General features: G+C 44.1%; 1 protein-coding gene across 2 annotated transcripts in view; it reads left to right on the top strand.

Annotated features, from left to right (window-relative positions):
• The window catches only part of ELF1 (E74 like ETS transcription factor 1), a 141,409-nt gene that overhangs the window by 104,473 nt on the left and 11,581 nt on the right, over nucleotides 1-25,355 (top strand). For both annotated transcript variants that reach the window (XM_074943957.1, XM_074943966.1), the window contains 5 exons: nucleotides 8,062-8,169; nucleotides 8,827-8,991; nucleotides 17,548-17,631; nucleotides 18,775-18,967; nucleotides 20,641-21,111. In XM_074943957.1, the coding sequence (XP_074800058.1) occupies nucleotides 8,062-8,169; nucleotides 8,827-8,991; nucleotides 17,548-17,631; nucleotides 18,775-18,967; nucleotides 20,641-21,111 (1,021 nt within the window). The remainder of the gene's footprint in view (nucleotides 1-8,061; nucleotides 8,170-8,826; nucleotides 8,992-17,547; nucleotides 17,632-18,774; nucleotides 18,968-20,640; nucleotides 21,112-25,355) is intronic.

Below are 25,355 nucleotides of genomic sequence, written 5' to 3' on the forward strand. Positions count from 1 at the left end.
TATATTTTGTTTAAAAAAAAAAACACCCCAAAAAACTAGTTTTTCTTAATCCCTTTTCCCACTTCGGGATTGAATCCCGCTAAGGTCTCATTCTTAGACCTTCTTGCATGGGCACATTAAAGATGCCAGGGTCTCCTGGTTTTAAAAAATGCGACTCTTGCAAGGACCCCATACCATGCTCGGACGGACATTCCTGGTGTGTCAAATGTCTCGGTAAAATGCATGTCCCAACTAGGTGCATCCACTGCAATAATCTAAAAGCCAGAGCTTGCCGTGACCAAGACCTCCATTTAAAGGAGATTCTTATGGAGAAATCCCTCCAACCTGATTTGGAGACAGGCAGAACAAAACTCTCTCCTAGCTGCTCTCCAACCCGGTCGGAGCCGACCAAGAGCACGGCTCCACCTTCTCACAAGAAGAGGAAGAGAGCCTTGACCTCCCCACACAGGGAAACGGGCAAAAAGAAACAGTCCCCAGCGAGGGCCTTGCCAGCAGTGCCAACTGCCTTAAGGATCAGCACCTGTGATGTTCCTGGCACTGGGCATATAGTGCAGAAAAGTAAGGAGTTAAGACCATGTAACGGCCAGCACCAAAGGCGCTGGCACCCACACTGGCTTCGGTGCCATCTGCGCACATAGGCCCAGCAACAACAACGCCGTTGGCACTGGTGACTCCACCAGTACTGACACACCATCCGGCACTGGCTGACAGCGCCACCATTGGACCACCGGCACCAGCCAAGACCAAAGACAAACTGCTTAAACCAATGGCTTCTGACTCTAAATTCTCGGTGCCGCACCCTCTGGCACAGACACAATTTCTAACACATTAAGACATCTCAGTGGCCCTGATGCCAGATTCGCCTCTGCTCAGTACGGAGGGCTCACCCTTGATCCAGCCACCCTCTCCTGCTGAATGCTTTGTCTTCACAGACAACAATGATGATGACCACAGAGACACAGTCTTTTTTCCACCCGACCCTCCTCCATCACAACAAAGATCACCTCACAGGAATGTGCATCAAAAGGACCAACCCCAATTCCCATGGTTTGTTCCCCCATGGATGGGACCTCAACTACCATACCCCATGCAATGGGCGTCTTGGGACCCATGGGCACCCTGGAAGGCCCACTACTCCTGCACCTCCTCACCCCATAGAGCACAGATCCTCTCTCCACCTGGATCGCCAATGCCATCCGCAGCTAGAGCCCTTGAGCAGTCACATGAGGAAGTGGCGGAAGAGCCAGCACCTGACATGGAGTCGCCCAAACGCAACTCCTCTTCTTCGCCTGATGAAGATGTCATGCTACCTCCACCAACTATGACAGATGACTTCAAGCAATTTCAGGAATTATTTAAGAGGGTTGCAATCAGCCAGGACATGCCATTGGAGGAAGTACAGGAGAATCAACATAAACTCTTGAAGAGTCTCCAACCTTCGGCGTCCTCAAAAATTGCACTCCCCATAAACGATGCCATATTAGAACCGATTGACACTATCTGGCAGACACCAACCTCCATCCTGCCAACCTGTAAAAGGGCTGACTGGAAATATTATGTCCCAGCCAGTGGCATGGACTTTTTATTCTCACACCCGCAGCCCAACTCCCTCGTGGTTGAAGCAGCTAACCATAGGGCTAAACAACCTCATTACTGGTCCACACCCAAGGAAAAAGACCTCAAACGCCTTGACCTTTTAGGTCGCAAGGTTTACACATCCTCTCCTTTCCAATTTAGAATTGCCAACTATACCACTCTTCTCGCTAGCTATGGCTTTGATAATTACAACAAACTTTTTGAATTTACCTCCGACATCCAAAAGGACCGAAGAGCGGATTTTAAATCAGTCCTTGTAGAGGGACAGCTAGTATCCAGAATAGTACTTCAGGCATCTCTGAACATGGCTGACACCGAAGCTCGCACCACAGCTACTGCGGTGGTAGTACGTATGGCCTGGCTCTCCTCATCTGGCATCCCTAAAAAGCTGCAGACCAAAGTGGAGGATTTACTGTTTGACAAAGACAAACTTTTTTCTGGGAAAACCAATGAAGTCCTTCACATGATGAAAGATTCCAGGGCTACCCTCCCAACACTAGGGATCTACACCCCTCCTTCCAAGAGAAAAAGATACCAGCCTTACCAGAGCTATTGCCTGAAGCAATACAACCGCACAGTCCAAGCAGTATGATACTGGGAGGTCCCGTGGCAGGCCTAACAGACGTCGAAAAACCCAGTCGGAACAACCTGTGTCCCACCCGTCAGGCAACAAACCACAATTTTGAAGTCTTGGTCGAAGGTCTGAGTGACCACTCCTTACCACCAGACCTACTTGCCCTTTTGGCCATGGCCTCCAACGCTTCCACCACGCTTGGCGAAACATCACACAGGATCGCTGGATCCTGGAAATAGTGCAGTTGGGCTATTCCATCCCATTTACTTTATGGCCCCCTACTCTTCACCCTTCCCCATCCCTCTTCAGCGACCCCTCTCACAAACACCTACTTAGGGAAGAAGTAACTCACCTACTCCTCTTAGGTGCAGTGGAATGAGTTCCAACACAACACAGAGGGAAGGGATTTTACTCCGACTATTTCTTGATCCAGAAGAAAAGCAGAGGATGGCGATCCATTCTAGACCTGCGATGACCCAACAAATTCACCTGCTCCCAAAAATTCAGAATAGTCACGTTGGGCATGATAATACCGGCGCTGGAACGAGGGTACTGGTTCTCAGCCCTCGACCTACAAGATGCATATTTTCATATCTCAATACACCCAGCACACAGATGATTCCTACAGTTCACTTCCAATACAGAGTGCTCCCATTCGGTCTCTCCACTGCACCGCAAGTGTTTTCCAAGACGCGCGGTGGTGGCGGCCCACCTGCGCAAACAAGAGACCATATTTTTCCCAGACCTGGATGACTGCCTCATCAAGGGCCGATCATACGAAGAAACGCAAACGGCCACGCAGTCAACCATCACTCTTTTCTAAAGGCTTGGACTGTGAATAAACTTCCAAAAGTCCACTGTGATGCCTACACAGCAAATAGAGTTCATTGGGGCTTACCTGGACTCGACCCTTGCCAGAGCCTTCCTCCCGCAAGCCAGGTTCCTCAAGATCAAACACCTCATACGCATGGTGTCCATCTACCCAAGGATCGAAACCAGAACATGCCTGCAACTTCTGGGCCACATGGCAGCTACCACGTTCGTGATGAAACATGCCAGACTACAAATATGGTGCTCAGAGGGCTGGCTGTTTCGGTATACAAACCCGTCAAGCATAGCCTCCACATGATGGTAACTCCACCTGCAAACATGCTGAACTCCCTGTACAGGTGGATGGAAAGGGAGAATATATGCGTAGGAGTTCCCTTTTGCTAAAATTCCCCCGTGCTCATGCTCACCACAGACGCCTCCCTGATAGGCTGGGGTGCACGCCTGCAACACCACACCACACAAGGCAGGTGGTCTGCACCCGAGGCCCATCTGCATATAAACCTCCTAGAACTCAGAGCAGTCTGGTACGCCTGCCTTCACTTCCTCCCATTGATTCGAAACAAATCTGTTTGAGTACTCACGGACAACGTTGCATGCATGTTCTACATCAACAGACAAGGGGGAGCAGGATCACACTCCCTGTGCAAAGAAGCCATCAAACTTTGAAACTGATGCATACGACATTGCATAGACATCACGGCCTCATACCTGCCCGGGTGTCCGAACACCACCACCGACACCCTCAGCAGACACTTTTTACAGGAACACGAATGGGAATTAAATCCTTGAATTGTATCCCACTTATTTTCCCTTTAGGGAGTCTCCTTTGATAGATCTGTTCGCCACAGCAAGGAACCACAAATGCCAATTATTTTGCTCCAGAATGGGACTCAGGACCAGCTCCCTGGGAGATGCATTCCTAATCCCATGGAACAGGACACTCATGTATGCATTCCCTCTGATTCCTCCTCAAATACACAGAGTCCTCTGCAAGATCAGGGACGACAAGGCCAAGGTGATACTTATCGCCCCAGCTTGAGCCAGGCAGACCTGGTATCCTTACCTGCTTTGCACATCAATCTGCCCTCCGAGAACTCTCCTGATGAGACTGGACCTCCTCTCCCAGAGCGACGGTTGCATCCTCCATCCACAACTGGAGAAACTTCATCTGATGGCCTGGCTCCTCCTTGGTTCCAACTGCAAAAACTAGCCTGTTAAGAGCTAGTCAGACACATGTTACTACACAGTAGACACAACTCCACTTGCTGTACTTGCTTCCAAAAGTGGAAACAATTCTTGATGTGGTGCTTACAGAAAACCCTCACACCCTGCACCTCACCCCTTCCCGATGTTATAGATTACATTTTAGAACTCAAAAACAAAGGTTTATCACTCAGCTCCATCAGAGTTCATCTCACGGCAATCAATGCCTTCCACCAGAAACTGGACGGCTCCTCTGTCTTCACACACCCTACTACAAAATGCTTCCTTACCAGACTCCAAAACCTCTACTCTGAAGTCCACCCACTCCCCACACCCACCTGGAATTTGAACCTAGTCCTCAGAGGCCTCATGAGACCTCCCTTTGAACAGATAGCCACCTCTTCCTTACTCCACATGTCCAGGAAGGTTGCATTCCTCATGGCCATCACGTCAGCCAGACGGGGCAGAGAAATAAGTGCACTCGTGACCAACCCCCCTCCTCCTGCCCCCCCCCCCCACTAATTTCTTTAAGGACAAGATCACATTGTGACCCCACCCTAAATTTCTGCCAAAGGTGGTATCCTCTTTCCATCTTAACCAGCTGATATACCTCCCCACTTTTTACCCCAAACCCCAGAAAAACCCACAGGAAGTGGCACTTCATAGCCTCTACATTAGAAGGGCGATTGCCTTCGACTTGGACAGAACAAAATCATTTCATAAATCACCTAGACTCTTTGTATCTACTGCAGAATGCTCCAAAGGAGCTGCTATTTTGAAACAGCAGCTCTCCAAGTGAATCTCTGACTATATTAAGTCCCGCTACCAGATCCACAATGTTGAAACTCCTGACTGCATCAGAACTTATTCCACTCGAGCAATGTCAACATCAGTAGCATTCCTACACAGTGTACCCATTATTGACATACGCAAAGCTGCTACGTGGTCATCGGACCATACGTTTGCCAAACACTACGCCATCATACAAGACACCAGAGCGGACGCTATAGTAGGTTATACAGTACTGTCTGCCACTGCCAAACCTGCAACTCCAAAATCCACCCAACCATAATGGGTACTGCTCTACATTCACCGGAAGTGGAGAACCCACAGGGACACCACTCGAAGAAGAAGAGAAGGTTACTCACCCTGAGTAGTAACTGAGGTTCTTTGAAATGTGCACCCCTGTGGGTGCTCCAATGTTGATAAATGCAAGAAATGCACATTGGAAAACATAATCCCAACTATACATATAAAATGATGGGGTCTAAATTATCTATTACCACTCAAGAAAGAGATCTTGGAGTCACTGTGGATAGTTCTCTGAAAACATCCACTCAATGTGCAGCAGCAGTCAAAAAAGCGAACAGAATGTTGGGAGTCATTAGGGAAGGGATAGATAATAAGACAGAAAATATCATATTGCCTCTATATAAATCCATGATACACCTACACCTTGAATAGTGCATGCCGATGTGGTTGCCCCAACTCAAAAAAGATATATTGGAATTGGAAAAGGTTCAGAAAAGGGCAACATAAATGATTAGGGGTATGGAATGGCTTCAGTATGAGGAGAGATTAATAAGATTGGGACTTTTCAGCCTGGAAAAGAGATGACTGCAGGGCGGGGGAGGATATGGTAGAGGTCTATCAAATCATGACTCATGTGGAGAAAGTAAATAAGGACATGTTATTTACTCATAACACAAGAACTAGGGGTCACAATATGAAATTAATAGGCAACAGGTTTAAAACAAACAAAAGGAAGTCTTTCTTCACACCAACATACAGTCAACCTGTGGATCTCTTTGCCAGAGGATGTTGTGAAGGCCAAGACTATAACAGGGTTCAAAAAAAGGACTAGATAAATTCATGTTGGATAGGTCCATCTATGGCTGTTAGCCAGGATGGGCAGGGATGGTGTCCCTAACCTCTGTTTTCCAGAAGCTTGAAATAGGCAACATGGGATGGATCACTTGATGATTACCTGTACTGTTTATTCCCTCTGGGGCACCTGGCATTGGCCACTGTCGGAAGACAGTCTACTGAGCTAGATGGAACTTTGATCTGACCCCAGTATGACTGTTCTTATGTCCATCTTTGGCATCCCTCACTAAACAGACACAACAGAACAGAGTTCTCGCAATTTGTGAAGGATAGGTCCTTCAACAAAAGGGGGCAGTTTGAAGTCTCTGGAAACTGCTTATAGGCGAGAAACCATCTTGAGCAAAGCCTGCAACTTTCTGGATTAAATTTTAGACTTTTAGATGCATGTCTTCACTTTTAATTGCTTGTAACCCTTTCTTTCTTTATTCCTTTTACTTGGCAACTGTTAACCGATGTTCTATTGTTAGTAAACACAGTGCTGTGTTTAAATGGAAGGGTGTATCTACCTCAGTTAAGTTAATAAGATGTGAGGTGTTTTTGCTTCTTTACAGGGACAAACAAACCCTATTATTTTTCTGAACTGTCCAGGGAAAGGGCTGGACATAGCAGAGCACAGTTTTGGGGAAATCAGGGACTGGGAGCGTGTAGGGGTCATCTTGCTGGTTGTAACCAAGGCTGGTAGAAGTCTATGTGGGGCTGTAGACAGACTGCTGGGGTCAGAGCTGCTGAACCAGGGCTGTTTAGCACACACACACTTCACAGTGTGACCTGCAAGCTTGTGGGCTGCTTGTGAGCATCCTAGGCTGGAAGCTAGAGCAGGAAAACATTAAGACACCCAGGATTGGAGAGCAAGTGGTGGCACAACCCTCACTGGTCTGGATTGCACCCTGAACTCCATGGCATCTTGGCACTGTTTTTTCTATTCTGGAATTTGCTCCCTTTGGTCCACCAGAGAAAGAAGTTGGCAGTTTACGTATATGGTGCAGAATACACTGTGTGCTCTAGTTCAGTGGTTTTCAAACTGCAGGTTGCGACCTGGTACCAAGTCGTGGAATGTAAAGGACTGGGTTGCGGCAGCTCTGGTCAGTACCGCCGATCAGGCCATTAAAAGTCTCATCGGCGGTGCTGCCCAGCTATGGCAGGCTAGTCCATGCCTGTTCTTACACCATGCTGCGCCCCGGAAGTACCGGCTTCACACTCCCATTGACCGGTTCCTGGCCAATGGGAGCTGGGGGGGGGTACCTGCGGGCAAGAGCCACACGGAGCTGCTGGTGAGCCTTCACCTAGGAGCTGGACCTGCTGCTGGCCGCTTCCGGGGCGCAGCGTGGTCCGCGGTGCCAGGACAGGCAGGAAGCCTGCCTTAGCACCCCCATTGTGCCGCTGACCGGGAATCGCCCAAGGTAAGCCCACATCCCAACCCCATGCCCCAATCCCCAGCCCTGAGCCCCCACAAACCTGGAGCCCCTTCCTGCACACCAAACCCCTCATCCCCGGCCCCATCCTAGAGCCCTGACCCCCTCCAGCACCCCCTCCCCAGCCCAGAGCCCCCTCCCACACCCCAAACCCTTCATCCCCAGCTCCGTTGGGTCACGGGCATCAACAATTTTCTTCAACTGGATCACCAGAAAAAAAGTTTGAAAACCACGGCTCTAGTTCTTTTCAGAGCTGATAGTCAGGGGAGTACTTATTGCACATACTTCATCAGTGGGTGAAGACGGTATAGACAAAGCTGGAGCGGAATATATCATAGTTTATAAAAACTGTTTTTAAAAGTGTAGTTCTTTAACTATATGAAGATACTTCTAATGTGTATTTCCTCCCCAATGATGATGTCCCTTGTAAATAGTGTGTAATAGCTAAATGTGGATATGACATACTGGTTAAAAAAAAATGCATTGGAACAAATATCTAGTAAAGCTTCAGACCAGGCTTCATCTTGTTACAAATTATTTGTTTTGTCTCGCTTTCAGTTGAAGCATCTTGTCATAATGGCGATGAAACCATGGAAACTATTGAAGCTGCTGAGGCACTTCTCAATATGGACTCCCCTGGTCCTATGTTGGATGAAAAAAGAATAAGTGAGTTTAACAGTAGTAAATCAAATTTATATTGAAGAATATAAATCAAATGTGAAGAAATTCAATATACTGTGGATTTTCCTATATGTATAAAAATAATATAAAAAGGTGTGGGTAGGTGAGACTTGCTGGCTTTGTTGGTAGCTTCAACATGCAACATGTCAGCTTAGGGACTCACATAAGCATAGGCTGATCAGTCTCAGAGTTGGACATTGGAGGTCATGAAAGAAAGGGAAATAAAATAGGATGTGTGTGTGAGGTTTTAAATCTAATATCATGCTGAAATGCTACAGTTTATCTGGTTATTGGGTATTGTATTTCACGTTGGTAAAGTAACTGAATGAATGCAGGTTACCTTAGATATGAATGAAAATGTCATGTTCTGTTGTGATCACAACCTTCGCTTCTGTTCGAAGTATTAAATTATTCTACACTATGTTATGATGTGTGCTCATGTACAAACCACATGAACAGACGTGTTCATTTGTGGGCTGACCTATTCTGCTGTGAAGACCTTAATTATAATAATAAATTTTATGTATATTATTATGGCTGTACTTGACCTATTGAAATTTTCCCTTATAATTGGAAGTGTTTTTTAAAAGTTTATTTAATTCTGTAAAAAGCATTGATAATGTAGTCTTCTTTTTCCCTAAGCAAATATGTTTGGTACATCTGAAGATGAAATTATTGTTGCTCCTGTTACTCATGTATCTGTCACACTTGATGGGATCCCTGAGGTTGTAGAGGTTCACCAAGTTCAAGACTCTTATGCTGAATCATCAGACACTCCAGAACTTGAGCAGCCTAAGAAGAAGAAAGGTAAGATGTTCGCAGGATATGCGAGTTTGGAATAGAAAGTGCTTAGTGGTATGCTTTCTTCTCCTTGTGTGTATATATACTTTCACATTAGTAGGAGCTACATATGGGCATCAAGACAACATAAACTAAGCTTACTCAGCTAGCTGTACAGGAAAAGTACTTTTTATTTGTTGTGACAAAGTGAGAATTATCTAGTATTTTTATGAAGCCTCAGTTTCCCTTTGTATGTTGCATTGTTCCTCGGTTGACAATGTTTCTGGAACAGCACAGGAGGCAGGAGGTGTGTGTATGTGTGTGGCCTTGCTGTCTGGGGGGAATAAATACAGTCATGCAAGAGCTGGCTTAGACTGACTCAAATCCAGCAAGACAGAGATGATGTCCCAAGAACTGAACAAACACCTGCCAGCAGGCAGGACTTGAGAACTGAGATCGAGAGCAAAGTGTCAGGTGACTGGAAGAAGGGTGGGCTCAGGAGGTTGTACCAGGGAAGACAAAGCAAAGAGAAAGAGAGAACCAGAGATTGAGTACATCAAAGATTGGCTGTCCGATTGTGGCACTGGTTTGACCAAGATGGACTATGGCTTAACTTCTGTCTCTCTGTGCTAACCTAACAACTTTCAGATTCAGTGTGCCATAGTAATAAATGGTTACCATGTTTTGAAAAGGTCGCCTGTGTCACTGTAAGTGCTCACTGAAAGCACTGGGCCCTGGGTAGAGTATAGCCTCCCATAGGACTCTTGGTTGGCTGGATTCACTACAGGGCTCCACACAGAGAGACTGGGATTGTGGGTGCCAAAGGCCCAGTCTGGGAGTCGTGGAGGCCACGGGCCTGCCCCTGTGAAACTGTGTGAGTCCTTAAGCGCTGGTATACTAAAGAGGCCACTTTCAGGAGACTGGTAACAGGCTGGGTTATAGACCAGACCCTGTGACTCCAGGACACTTATAAACTGAGCAAATGTGCTCAGATTCTAAAAGTACTTGGGATAGATAATATGGAATCATCATACCCCACAAAATGTGGATCTTTGTTATGCCATCTTTATAGAGACACTCTTCAAAGCAGAACCACACTGTAAGTTGTAAGGTCTTTGTCATTTAAGTGTTATAGTAGTTGCTTCTTCAGTAGCTCAAGCATTGTACTATTAATTTAGTTCATTTACCTAAGGGCCTGGCTACACTTGCAGATGTAGAGCGCTTTGAGTTAAACCAGCCTTCGGAGAGCGCAGTAGGGAAAGCGCTGCAGTCTGTCCACACTGACAGCAACAAGTGCACTGGCATGGCCACATTGCGGCACTTGCAGTAGCACTGGGAGCGGTGCATTATGGGCAGCTATCCCGCAGAGCACCTCTTCCCATTCTGGCGGTGTGGCTTGTGGGAAGGGGGCGGGGGTTGTGGGGCATTCTGGGTCCTGTTCCAACGCCCCGTGATGCATCGGTTCGCATCCCAGCAATCCCTGTGCTTCCGTCCACACTTGGTGCCATCTTTCAACGTTTTTTATACTGCGCGGTCTGTCTTCCCTTTTGGTCTGCGGGAATGGAGCCTGAACTGCTGAGGAATATGCTGACGAGTCTCGCCAGCACGTCACGTTTGGCAGTCGAGTTACTCCTTAAGATCCAGACTGACAGTGAGGACTCTGACGATGATATCAACTCGAGTAACGCATACGAATGAGATTGCTTGTGGCATTCACGGTCATGCTCACCACCATGGAACGCCACTTCTGGGCTTGGGAAACAAGCACCGAGTGGTGGGATCACATCCCATCAAGTCTGGGATGACGAGCAGTGGCTGCAGAACTTTCGGATGAGAAAAGCCACTTTCATGGGAATGTGTGATGAGCTCGCCCCCACCCTGCAGCACAAGGACACGAGATTGAGAGCTGCCCTGACGGTGGAAAAATGGGTGGCTATTGCAATCTGGAAGCTGGCAACTCCAGGCAGCTACCAATCAGTCGCTAAACAGTTGGGAGTGGGAAAATCAGCAGTTGGAATCGTGTTGATGCAAGTTTGCAGGGCTGTTAATCGCATCCTGCACAGAAGAACCGTGACTCGGGGTAACGTGCATGGGATGCAATAGATGGGATGCATATTCCAATTCTTGCACCAGCCCACCTAGCCTCCAAGTACGTTAATCAGAAGGGGTATTTCTCTATGGTTTTCCAGGCGCTTGTGGATCACCATGCGCGTTTCATTGACATTAACGCAGGCTGGCCTGGAAAGGTTCATGACACATGCATCTTTCAGAACACTGGCGTGTTCAGGAAGCTGCAAGCCAGGACTTTTTTCCCAGACCAGAAGATCACCATACGGGAAGTTGAAATGCCCATTGTGATCCTTGGAGACCCTGCTTACCCTTTAATGCCATGGCTCATGAAACCCTACACAGGGAGCCTTGACAGCAGCAAGGAGCGGTTCAACAACAGGCTGAGCCGATGCAGAATTACTGTGGAGTTTGCTTTTGGCCGTTTAAAGGGCCGCTGGCACTCTCTGTATGGGAAGCTGGACCTGGTGGATGACAGCATCCCCGCGGTTATATCCGCGTGCTGTACCCTCCATAACATTTGTGAAGGGAAGGGTGAAAGATTCACTCAAGCATGGATTGGAACAGCTAGAGAGCAGGGCTATTAGAGGGGCCCAGCATGGGGCTGCAAGGATTAGGGATGCCTTGAGGGAGCAATTTGAGGCTGTAAGCCACCAGTAATGTTTGGTGCCCTGCACGGGAGTGAAGTGCAGTGGTTCCAATGTTAGTAGGAATCTGTGTTTGCTACGCTGACTTGCAGTGCCTGTTTCTTTCCTGGGCTAAGGTATCGTTTACTTTATGCAGTAAACCATAAAGAATGTTTTCAAAGCCAAAAAATCCATTTATTGAAAAGAAACACAACTGCTTGGGAAACAGAAAGGGCAAGGGGGTGGGGTGGGAAATGGTACAATCACAGATTTGCATATGTCCTGTTATCATACTCAGCCTTCATGTCTGGAGTGCTGTACAATGAGTGTTGCACTTCAGGATGGCTATAATGCATGGTGATGGGGATTGAGTGCAGCGGGTAAGGGTCGTAGTTTTCAGTGCTGGGTGGTGAAGCTACAGGTGTTGGAGGCAGCTGGTGGCGATAAGAACCTGGATGTTGGGGATAGTGGGTTGGAGGTGACATATGGGCACAAGGGAAAGAGTTTTGGGACAAGGGCTGCACGGGGGGGTAGGCACGGGAGTGCTCCGCCTGTATGGCTACGAGTGCCTGGCTCGAGTCCACTTGGCGCTTCATGATGCTTATCAGCCGCTCCATGCTTTGCTGCTGGAGCTCCGCGCTTTTGTGCCGGTGCTCCTCATTCTGCTGGCGGATCCTCCTTTCACTCTCCCTCCACTCCTGCAATTTTTGATTCTCGTTAAGGGACTGCTGCATGACTTCATGTAGCATGTCTTCTTTGCTTTTACATGACCTCTTCCTAATTCATTGGAGTCTTTCGGCCGGTGATAACACGGACGGCTGAGATCTCAAGGTTGCATCTGTAAAGGCAAAATGCAACACTTAACAGAGGCAGCATTGTTCTCATTAGACAGAGCAATGATTCCCCCGTACTTAAGGGCAAGCACAGTCTACACAATAGCATAATTTGCCTGCCCCAAAGCGAGCGCACATAACCCACGGGAGCCCCAAAATGGTGAGTAAGCACTGCGTCAAGGGGGGCTGATTGTTTCACAGCCATACCGTCCTCTAGGTTTCTGTGCTTTGGGGAGAGCCAACAGCTGCAAGGAGCCCCTATACTGAATACTCTCCCCACATTTTCCACAAGAGTTTGTCCTGGAAGATATCTTGTTCCTGAGGGTGACCTGGAAACCAAGGGAGGGTCTTCTAATACAATGCGGCTTCCGCCCTGGCTCATATGCAGCTTGCCTGTGTGCAGCAATGGTCCCCCCGCCCCTCACAGCACAGTGGCGCAGACATGTTAATCTGACTGGGACAAGGACCACAGTGGCTCTCCCAAGAAATCTGCGCAAGCGCATTGCCCAGGTTCTGGATGAGACATTGAAGAGATCACTGAGGCCGATTACCGCGATGTGAGAGAGCACATCAGTGCCCTATTTCACATGTAAGCATGCATGCCCTAACCCTCCTCACCCCAAGAGCCTGCACCGAATAACTTCATTCTCAAAATAAAAGCCGCTTACCGGGAACCTCCTCTGGTGTTTGTCCTTCCACAAGCATCTGCCGCGGCAACTGGCTACCTTCCTTCTGGCTTGAGAACAGCTCCTGGCTGCATGCATCTAGGGATGCTGGGGTGTCTCCCTCCTCCTCAGCACCCTCTCTTCCACTTGCCACCTCCTCCTCCTCCTCCTCCCTTGTTGAACTGGGCTCTGAAGTGTCCATCGTGGTACTTAGAATGGTGGTGGGGTCGCCCCCCAGTATTGCGTCTAGCTCTTTGTAGAAACAGCAGGTCGCAGGGGCAGCACCAGAGCGGCTGTTTGCCTCACGGGCTTTGCGGTAGGCATTCTGCAGCTCCTTCACTTTAACACTGCACTGCAGTGCATCCCGGTCATGGCCCCTTTCCATCATGTCCCGTAATATCTGCCCATAGGTATCGTAATTCCTATGGCTGGAGTGCAGCTGGGACTGGACAGCTTCCTCCCCCCAAACACTGATGAGGTCCAGCACCTCGTCATTGCTCCACACTGGGGATCGCCTGGCACGTGGAGGCATAGTCACCTGGAAAGATTCGCTGAGAGCACTCCATGCCTGACTGAGCAAACAGGAAGGGGATTTTCAAAATTCCCAGAGAATTTAAAGGGCAGGTCACCTGAGGGCAGGGCAGTAGAGTTCAAAGTGATGACCAGAGTGTCTACAACAGGCATTGTGGGAGACTTCTGGAGGTTGATCAGAGCGCACTAACAGGCCAGGGTGTCCACACTGGTGCTGCGGCGCTCCAGCGGGGGCGCATCAAAGGTTATTCCACTCGCCAAGGTGGAGTACCAGGAGCACTCTAGCCGCAGAGTCAGTGCGCTCTACATGCCTTGCCAGTGTGGATGCGTCATGAGATAGGGCACCCGGGGCTGCTTTAATGCGCTCTAACTCGCAAGTGTAGCCAAGCCCTGAGACAGATTTGAAAAAAGTACTCTGTTTTATTTAGCATTAGATTACAAATACCCTGCACTCTTTGCTGGAAGCTATTGGAGAAGTGTTTGCCTTGAAGAATGTTTCTGTTAAGAAAATGAGAAAAGAGCTAAGTTTCTGTCTTCTTTGTGAAAGCCTAATTGTCACAGCTGTTTTAATAGTCTCAATTTCCGATAGTTGTGTGTTTTTGTGTATTTATCACAACATGGTTTGCAGTAGATAGCAGGCTGCTTAGCAGACTCTGTAAGCTCTCTGTCCAGCTAAATAAACATCTAAATGGGGGAAAGCAGCATGCTTCATTGGGCTGTCTGTTGTTAAAACTGATTGAATGGAATTTGTAGTTTAATTTGTTTTAAATTTCTTATTAATTTGCTGGACCTAGGTGCTTGTTCAGCTGTTAAAATAGAGTTACAAAAATAAAAATAACACATATATACTGAACTGCCTATACAAAAACACAGTAATATCAATTACCCAACATCTGATCAAGCTTTGTAGTATACCTTGAAGACTTACAAATTCAGACTGTTGAACTAAAGGGGCATATGCTCCAGAGCTGAGGATGCATTAGGAAACTGACCAGGGGAATGATGGCTTGAGTGTCTTCACTGATTGCAATGTTGATGATGTCAGACATCAATTTTGGAGTAATGTGGTTCAGAAAACTAGTACTTTATAGGTTAAAACCAGCATCTTAAACTCCACCTGGCTGGATTACAGAGTACCAGTGTTATGTGTGCTGTGTGATATATCATTCAGTAAGCAAGGACCCGTGTCCTGTACTAAGTTCAGTTTCCAGATGGTCTTGTGATATAGTCACGTCCAAGTAGAATGCCTTGCAATAGTCTAGGCTTGAGATGAGACAGGCATGGATTATTTTAGCAGCAAGGTTTGTTTCCAAAATTCAAGGCCACAGCCTTCCTGCCATCAGTAGATGTGGGGAACAGGACATAGCGCAGCAGGGAGCACTCTTGGCTAAAACTGTTATGGCAATCAAGGATCTGAGACCACCTAAATTGCTAACCTGTTTAAACAAATTGTAGATTTGCCCTCTATCAGAGGTGCTATGATACGGTCAGCTCTTCTGGTTGTTTCATTAAACTACCAAACATTACCTCAGTCTTGACTAGATTGAACCTCAACCACCTAGTTCTCACTCAAGCCCTAATTTAATTAATTCCTGGCAAAGTCAGACCACTGTTGATGTGGAACTGGCATTCTCAGCTTACTAAAGGCACTGCAGTCTATGTCTCCTCGCTCTCCTTCTCAATGTGCTTGCATGCATTTCGTACAGGCAGGGACACAAGATGGAATCCTTCAGCACCCCATCTTACTGAGCCCTCAGGGCAGAAGAGCCTTCACCCAAAAAATCTTATAGGACTTCTTGCACAAAAGTAGCTGAGCTATTCAAGATGACTCCATCTAACCCTGGTAGGCACCACAGACATTTCAGCAATCCCTCATGGTCAGTTAAATTAAAGATCCAAAACAAAGGGTCTCAACCTTTGTTATATACTGACCGCATGTGACAACAGAAATATTTCAGGACTTCACCCCCCTCCGCATCTAGCCATAAAGAAATGAAGGGTGGTTGTGACCCCCAAGGTCAAGAACCCATGACCGAAAGAGTTACCTTTGTTGATAGCTATGATGACGTCCTTGGCCAACATGATCAGTACGGTTTCTGCCCCATAACCAGCCCTGAATCCTAAGTGAATGGGGGGAAGAAAACAAACATTGCCAGAGTTGCCTCACCACAGTTGCTTCAACAAAGCTTTTTCCAGAAGGAAGATCATGCAAATATAGATACTTAGAAAGATTGTCAATGTCAAAAGATGGCTGCCTGAGTAGAGGCCTTGCAGTGCCTTCCAAAAAACCCCAGCTGGTATCCTGCCTACCCATGCTGCCAAAGGGGATATTGACTTTTCAGGCCAACAGAAGGCCGAGATGGCCTTCACCATCCAGTAAAGGATGAGGTTCTATTTCATAGGCTAAAACTCATAGTTCCTCAGCTCCTACAAAACCTCAGTGAGCAGCATTTGCTGAATTGCAGAGCATGTGAACCCTGAAGATATTGCTCTGGTACTATAAAACTGACAGGTCAGTCCGGAAGTGAGTAGGTTTAATGACAAAGTAATATGAAAATTCCTCACAATGAGAAAATCTTGACTCTGTAACGGAGTTATTTTATTATTTGTATTATGGTAGCACTTAGAGGCCAAACCAAGAATGGAGCCCTGTTGTGCTAGGCAATGTGCAGATGATTGCTTGCATGCTACACAGGCAAGACCAACTCTTTGGGAAAGGGTCAGAGGGTAAATAGAGGGACCATGAAATGACTTGCCCAAGGTCATGCATGTTGTCAGTAGTAGAGCTGACTAGTAGAGTAGTCCACTGGACTATGCTGCTTCTCAAAAGAGCAGAGATAATATGTAAAATAAAATCCTCATTGTGTCTAGACATTGCCAAAGTGCCAAAGGGTAACTAGGAAACCTGATTTGCTTAGTATTTGTCAGAAAACTCAGTCTTGAGGGTTCAGGACCAAAACACAATGCTATAAAAACTGACATCTAAATGAATGGGGAGCAATAGAGAAACAGATTCTGGATTTTGTTAAGAAATACATATGCGAGATTTTCATTTTTGATCCTACTCGAATAGCTGATCTCTAATTTTTTCAAAGGAATGCTCTTCATTCTTGTCAGGAGCTGTAACTATTCCCTTCCTCCCTCCCACTCTTCAATGGGGCCTTGAAACACAGCCACCATATTTCTGGCTAAAAAAGGATGTGATGCTTTTTCAGAACCTATTAATGTCACTCCCTGTTTGATGGCAGCAAGGCAATGAAAGGGAGCTGCTTCTACCCTCCTTTTTTGTATTTCTAGCCACTGCAGGCCAAATGTGTGAGAATTTAGGATTGAAAATGAATGTTTCCTCACATTGGCAGTGCAGACCACTGCTATCAATGGAGCTTTCTTCTCGTATATTAAAAAGCTAAAGAATCTTGTTTTGTCTCTAAATTAAGTTTCGATGCTAGCTAGACAAGACAGTGCTGTGTATTTTATCTAGCTTTTTAATTTAAAAAAATACAGTTAAAAAAGATGAATTAAACTACTATTAATTGCCTTTAGGTGCCCTAGAATGAACAAAAAAATATACAGATTTCAAAGCAGAAGTATATAATTTATGTACCTAGCTTTGGAAAAATAGGTAAAATCTTTGAAGCAAGAACAGTTACATTGCTCAGCGCTATGCGGAGTGCCCTCAATACCTATTAGCGTCAATGAGCATTGACTGTGCTCAGCACTTTACAGGAATGGGCCATTAAGAAGAAATGTAAGTGTTGAGATGGGGAGGAAATATAAAAAAACAAAGATTTTAATGAGTTAATGTTCTTTTCCAGATCACATTTTTATGTTGAAATTTACATAATAGTGGTTTCATTTCAGGGAAAAAGTCCAAATCTTCTCGTCCTGAATCCCCTACAACAACTCCAAACATATCAGTGAAAAAGAAAAACAAAGATGGAAAGGGTAAGTGTGATGGTTTGAGTAGAATGTTTGTCTTCAGTGTTTTAAATTGAAAACTGAATCTGGGTAACATAAGAATGAAGCCTACCAGCTTTCTCAGTATGCAAAAATAAATCTTGTGTTGCCACGCGCTCAGAAGACATGGTTGCCACCTTCTATTAAAGCAGGGAGGAGGCAGGGAGAGGGTGGAAAAGTGCAGAAAATCCCTTTGGAAGATACTCAGTTCCTGGGAGGAATAATCCATTCTTCAGCTTTTTAACAGGATCTTGGGAGATCTTCAACCCCCCCACAAGCGCTGCTCTGTTTCAGGTCAAGTCTAGAGGGATGCTTTGCATTGTAGTAGTGTTTCTTGGGATGCTGTTGCTTCAACAGCTGATATTTGGAAACATTTTTCATCTGCCTGTTTCTAAATCTGCATAAGGAGATAATCAAAGCTTACAGTTGGGTGGCAGGAAGAGCGGTCCTCTTGTTTAAGAAAAAAGTGAAGCCACCAGAAGAAAGGTGTCACAGAAAGTTCCCTGATAGTCCCTCCTCTGCTATCTCAACTCTCCCCCACCTCCCATTAATAAAATTAAAACCAACAGCTAACAGAGAATATAATTTGATAGCATGAATCATTTTATTTTATAGCAAACTATTCAGCAGAATCATCCTGTTTTTGCTAATGGATCCTAATATTCTTCAATTGCTTTCTTGTTTGGCATGGCATAAGCTATTATTTACTGCACATATTATATGTAACTGTTAAAACATGAAAGTAAGGATATCTTGAACCTGTGAAGAATCATCCTGCGGGCCCCAATTCAGCAAAGTACTTAAGCACCTGCTTAATTCCCAGTCAGTAGAGTGGTACTGTAGTGTATATTTAACTGCTTTGCTGAACAGGGCTGGACTTGAGTTCTTTGCTGATTCAGAGCCAAAGATGGCAAAATAATAATGTTCTGTTAAGAAATAATTCAGTTGGAATGGAAGGATAGTCACGTGTAGGAATTCTCAACCCAAAATTACAGTCTGTTCAGAAAGTAACAGGCACTCAGTTCCTGGAGCTTTGTTGTATTTGTGACTTAAATAAAAGTTAAGAAATTAATATAACTGTGCATTTGGGGGAGTTTATATCTCCTGAAAGGCTTTATTTATTTCTTTTAGGAAATACAATTTATCTTTGGGAGTTTCTCTTAGCACTGCTCCAGGACAAAGCTACGTGTCCCAAATATATCAAATGGACTCAGAGAGAAAAGGGCATTTTTAAACTGGTAGATTCCAAGGCTGTGTCCAGATTGTGGGGAAAGCACAAAAACAAACCTGATATGAATTATGAAACAATGGGCAGAGCTCTCAGGTATGTGAGTGTTTAACAGTTGATTATTTTTGTCACAACATTTTCATATATTGAAAGCTCGCTGTAATCTGTTTAACATCTGTGAAGGGCTTTTTCCTAAGATGAGCTCCAGTTTTTGAAATATGAAGCTGTTTTTTTGAGGGCGGGGGTGCAGGGGAAGGAGGGAGAGGTGGCGTGGAGGACTACAGAAATCTAAAAGTTAAAAGCATAATTTGAAGTTTCTACAGAGCAAACTATACAGTAGAAGATTAAAAAAAGATTAGGATATATACTGATGTCCAATGACAAATCTGCTTTATTGGCAGAAATTTGTTTTGTGGGGTTTACAAAGTGCTTAAAGTGCAAGTATATGTAATTCTGTAGAAATCTGCAAACTCAGAGCTTTCTTTTTTATTGGGTCTGGATTTTTTTACACTTCTTTAATATGGATAATATTGGATTGATTGTTTTAAATGAATGCAACTTTACTGAAGAGGCAAAATATCTGATTTCTGTATAGTAAGCTGTACAACTTGCATGGAGTGTGGTTTTTTATGCTTTGCACATTTAAAGAAATAGAGGTAAATCATCCCTAACCTAAAAAAATTAGTGACGCCCATTGCAAATGAAGCACCTTCACTTCTATTGTAAAAACTATTGTAAAACTAATAAATTCAATACAATCATTTCCATGGTCAGTTACCCAAAGCATTACTGGTAACTGATATATCTCCCACAGTAGTTAATAATGTAGGATGATTTGAGTAGCCAATACTTCCTCAAGACCAAGCACAGGCAGTTTCAGGAGACTGAAAAGTCTGAGTGACAAGCCTTTACAACAAACTTCCGTAAACTAAACTTAAAGATGACCATCAAATTATTTGGACTAATTGTATTAACTTTAATATGTGCCAAATGACCCAGTTTCAAATCCAAGCTATGAGGGTGTTCCGCCCCAGCAGAATTCAGGTCTGTGCATACTTCCCCAATTTGCATGTACAGATGACTAGAAAAGGATTTAATCATATATGAGTACTTGTGCAAACTGGAAACTTGCTCATACAGAAAAGTTTGTGCAAAGTAGGTGAGCAATTGCACAACCATATATGGATGCAAACCTAATTTTAAAACATTTTCCCTATTGTTTGGAGATTCTAACCACTACTGTAATAAAAATAAAAAATTTGCTTAAAGCACTGTCCCCACCCCAACCCTCTATATTTTTGCACCTTTATTGTAAGTCAATTTGTAAACACAATGGAAAGTAATGTTTCCCTATCCCCTCCCCTTTGCTCTACAAGAACCCTATAGTGATATGTAATTTAGTTCTTTATATAGTCTATATATTATGCACTTTATATAGTAAAGAAAGAATTTGAATATTTGACAGAGATGGGAGATTTGAGGCAAGATATTGCCATTTTACCAGGATTATCAAAGTGTCATTTAACACTAGGCATTGTGATAAAACAAATAATAATACTGGTATCATGAAGTGCAAGTTGCTTTGAGTGATATATAATATGTCTCCCTCCTTGAGCATAAAGAAGGGTAACAGAAAATGTCGGTAGGCAATGATTGTTATTTAGATTTATAAACAAAAACCCCTCCACTTCATTGCTGATGATGATTTGTCTTTTTTCATAGCCAATTATGCTATATAACTTGTTGATGTATGTGCCTGCTTTGAACAGATACTATTACCAAAGAGGTATACTGGCTAAAGTAGAAGGTCAGCGTTTGGTGTATCAGTTTAAAGAAATGCCGAAAGATCTTATCTACATAGATGATGAGGATCCGAGTCCCAGTACCGAGTCTTCAGATTCCTCTTTATTGTCAACAACTGTGACTAATAGAAACCAATCAGGGAGATCTAGAGCATCTTCTAACACAGGAACAAGAGGAGGATCCACCACAGTTCTGAAAACAACAGGGAACTCTAAGTCTACTAAACTTAAGGACCCCGTGGAAGTTGTACAACAGCAGATACCTGGTTTTACAACTGATGTTTTGAGGACAATGCAATCTGCACAGCCAATACATCCAACTCAGCTTTTTCGGACAGTTCATGTAATGCAGCCAGTGCAATCCATCGCAGAAGGACATGCAACTGTAGCTAGTAACATGCAGGATGAAACATTACATTCCTCTGTTCAGAATATAAGGTAAGAAAATGTAAAGGAAGTTGATTTATGAACATTTTCACGATCCAATATGGCTGTTTTCTATTTTGCCACATTGCTCTCCTCTTAATTCAGTTATTGTGATATGAAGACAGTGTGAATGATCAATAAATTGGTCTGGTTTTTCTGTTACATTGTAAAATGGGTACTCTGCTAAGACACTATATTTAGGAAAGGGAAGAAAATTGCAAATCTTAATTCTGCAGCATTACAGTAGCAAAGAATCTTTAGGACTTTGAGAAGAAAGCAGAAAAAAGTTAACATTCTTGACAACACTTATTTCTCTTTATTTGGTTCCTGTGCCACTGTTATGTTTATTAATTCTGCTTTTATTCAGTGAATGACAGCATTTTCAACATTAACCCAAACAATGTGTGTTTTACATTAATGCTTTTTAAAAAGAATTTTCTTGGGATTTAATTTCATTCTTGACATACCCATCGCCTTATAAATTGTAGTGTGTCGTCTCTTTCCTCTTTTTATGTATTCCACCTATTAACACAGATAACAGGGCAAAGCACTAAAGTGGCACCCCACTGTCATTGTTGGAACAGCAGCCAATATGCTTCCATACCTCTTCTGTTTATAAAAGATAGTTATCAGTATGGCCTTCTGAGACTTTTACATGTTTACTAATGTTGGGGGAGACAGTCACATTTCAGTGCAGCCCTTAACTGGTAAGTTAGACACTAATCAAGTACCTTTATGCTACTGTTTTGCGCCTTCAAGTCATTGGTGGTGTATTGACTAGAGATGCCTCAAGAACAATCACTTAGAGCTATACCACACTGAAAGATTATTTTGTAATTCTGGAGTTGCAAGGAAGGAACCATCTTACTTAAAATCTTTAAAAGAACAATACTGAGTTGGGTGTATATTTTTTTTTCTCGTTTAAAATTCGATATTATGAAACGTCCCCAGCACTTCAGTTCACATTTTACCGTTAAGTGACACTATTGCTATTTCCCTCTCTTTTTTTCTTCTCTCCCCCTTAAAAACATTATTCAGAAGCATCTTATCAAATTCTGATTTGCATGAATAGACCCACATGATTCTCTGCAACTGAAGCATGGAACTCTGACAAATTTAAATCAGTAACATTAATCTGATCACAACTCCATTTCCCAGTTTCAAGAAGAAGACGATTTTATTCTTTCATCTCTCTGTGCTAAGAGAAGGATTTTTTAAAGGCAAACAATAATGAAATCACCACTGATCTAAAAGGAGGAGAGACTGCATCCTGAGTGGCAGAGTAGCCAGGTTTTTAAGCACTGATGTCTACAGCTGGGCTGTTCAGCCCCCACAAACTAATAGAATATAAAGGAGTCAATAAGAAGTTTTAAGGAGACACAGAGAATAGTCAGAAAACTGTGGATTTTCCATATATGTATATATGAAGTGACAGACCATGACTATAGTCTCAAACCAGAAAAATGATTTTATGTTACTTATTGTTTGCTTGGAATAAACGTAGTTTTAGGTAATACACATGAACCATAATCTCGCTGCTAATTGTTCTAAAAGAAATGTAATTATAAAATGTTTTCTCTCCCATGTTGCTATATGAAAACCCCACATAAATCAGGGGAAATTCACTAGCCAATGGACTATGTAAGGGAAACAGCAATTAGTGAAACTATCTCCAAAGGGTTGTCAAATGAACAAAGTAAACAAATCTAAAAAACATTTTTCTCTGATATTTCAGTTATATTAATAAGTTACCTTTAAAATTAGTGAATAAAAACAAGAATTATGATTTTCAAGTTGATGCTATCCATTTTAACACTCTTTTTCATTCTTAATTTTGGTGAAGCTTGTATGTTAGGACCATTTCAAAATGTACTTAAGGGAGAGAAAAGGTACATCTGATCCAGAAGTTTAGATAAATGTAATCATGGAGAATTTGGCAGGATTTAAAAAAGAAAGTTGATGAAAATAGATTTAAAAAAAAGTAGGTGGCTGCTTGCTTTCCACAAGACAAAGCAACTTCTGAGGGAAGTTTATTTATACCATATAAGATGAAGTTTTGAACTAAATTAAACACTAACATTTAGCATAAAAGTGAGAGACAATTTAAAGTTAGTCTCTCTTAGTGCTGTGTTTTTAATATTCCTTCATACACCAAAGAGCTTTAAAGCCTAATTGCAAAGCCATTAAATGCTGTATAACAATATGACTTTAGAGATAACTAAGGATTTAATTATTCATCAGTCTCAAAAAGTGACTCAGATAATACAGAGGAAGCAAATGGATGAAGAAATAAATGACTGAGGTCATGCAGTGACATCTAAGTCAGGAGAACAATGCTATGAAACATTAATAGGGAAACAGTACAGCGATTTGTAAAGTAAGAAGGATACCCATACTGAGCCATTTCAGGATTACCTAGCAAAAACTTCCTGAACAATCTGCAAGATTTAATCAGGAGGGCAGGGAAGCAAAGACAATAATGCATCCAAAAGTTGCAAAACTACATGTTGCTATTTCAACATCCTGTTGTGTTTAAAATATTTCACAACTGGACTGTGGGCAGTAGTTTTAAAGGAGAAAAGAAGGAAGTAGCAGTAACACTAGCATGAAGCTCAAATGAAATAACAGAGCCCTTAAACACTGTCTTAGACTCCCATATTACAATGATGGACAGCTGTTTTTATTTTTTTTAAGCATAATGTAGAAACATTTCTGTGGTTTACGCTTTGCTAGATATAATGACAAATCCAAGACACTCAGATTAAAGGGAAAAATGATCTGGTCTAGTCAATATAATACATAATTAATTGTAAAAGGTTTAGTAATTGATAACCAAAAAAAAAAAAAGCAAGTATTCTAGCTGCAGAGGTGCATGGGGGATCAACACTAGAAATACATTTTAAAAGTTTCCATCTGACAATGGTGGACTAGGTAAGCTGTAAATTGAGGGGCTGATGAGTAAGGCTACGTTTTAGTCACGGATATTTTTAGTAAAAGTCATGGACAGGTTACAGGCAATAAACAAAAATTCACAGCCCATGACCTGTACCTGACTAAATCTTGGGGCAGGAGGCTGGGGCGGGGGGGGGATCCCAGGGGGCACCAAGGGTGCTGGGGGGTGGTGGCCCGGGGGCGCTGCAGGATTCCCACTGGTTCTGGGGTGGGGGTGGATGATGGTGTGTGGCCCAGGACCCCACCTGGCGCTGGGGGGGGGCGGGGAAGAGCATTGGTGGGGCTGGCTCAGGCTCCCGACCTGGCTACCTGCCTCCCCAGAAACGGCAACATCCCCCTCCCTCAGCTCCTAGGCGGAGGCATGGCCAAGGAGCTCTGCGCGCTACCTCCACCCCAAGTGCTGGCCCTGCAGCTGCCATTGGCCAGGAACTGCGTGCAGAGCTGCCTTGCCATGCCTCTTCCTAGGACCTGAGGGAGGGGGATGTCGCCGCTTCTGGGGAGCCCTTGAGGTAAGCGCTGCCCAGAGCCCTCACCCCATCTCCTGCCCCAACCGCCTACCCCCGCCCCCTTCCACACCCAAACTCCTGCTGTTACGGAGGGGAGGGGAAGCTCAGTGGCTTGAGACTGCCCTAGCAGCAGCTGGTGCGATTGGCCCAGGGGCTGCCTGAACTGCTCAGGCAGTCCCCGGGCCAGGTGCACCAGCCACTGCAGAAGTCATGGAGATCCCGGAAAGTCACGGAATCCAAGACTTCAGTGACCAACGTGACAAACTCGCAGCCTTACTGATGAGCCATACAAATTCACTGGATGTTCCTGGCTGGTTACAATTGATCTAGGATATATCTCAGGTCCAAATTCAAAAAAACTAAATGTCCTTGTAAAGTTTTACCAGGGCAGTCTTGGGAGTTTTGATGAGATTGAAAACATTTAATTTTTTTCTGAAATGTACATTTTAGGGTCTCTCTCTAGTAAGGTTCAAAACAGTTTTTTTCAGATACATTTATAGCTATATCAGTTTGTACCCACTGCCTTGTAGGAACCTCCATAAAGGATCAGATCTACAGGTAGTCTAGTGTCATGCCACATACAACAGACAGTAAGAGGAAGGTGCCAGGAACCCCATAATGAACACAACCTACTCTGTGGAAGTTTTTCTGAGCCCTACCATTTAGTGGTTGGCCTATACCTTGAAGCATGAGGGTTTTTATTCTTTTTAATTTCTTTATCCTGTCTAATATAACTTTTGGATTGTGTTATCCATATAAATGTCTCATCCTCTTTAGAATCCTGCTAAGCACTTAGCT

This window comes from Natator depressus, chromosome 1 (genome assembly GCF_965152275.1).
Source record: "Natator depressus isolate rNatDep1 chromosome 1, rNatDep2.hap1, whole genome shotgun sequence".
Lineage (NCBI taxonomy): Eukaryota > Metazoa > Chordata > Testudines > Cheloniidae > Natator > Natator depressus.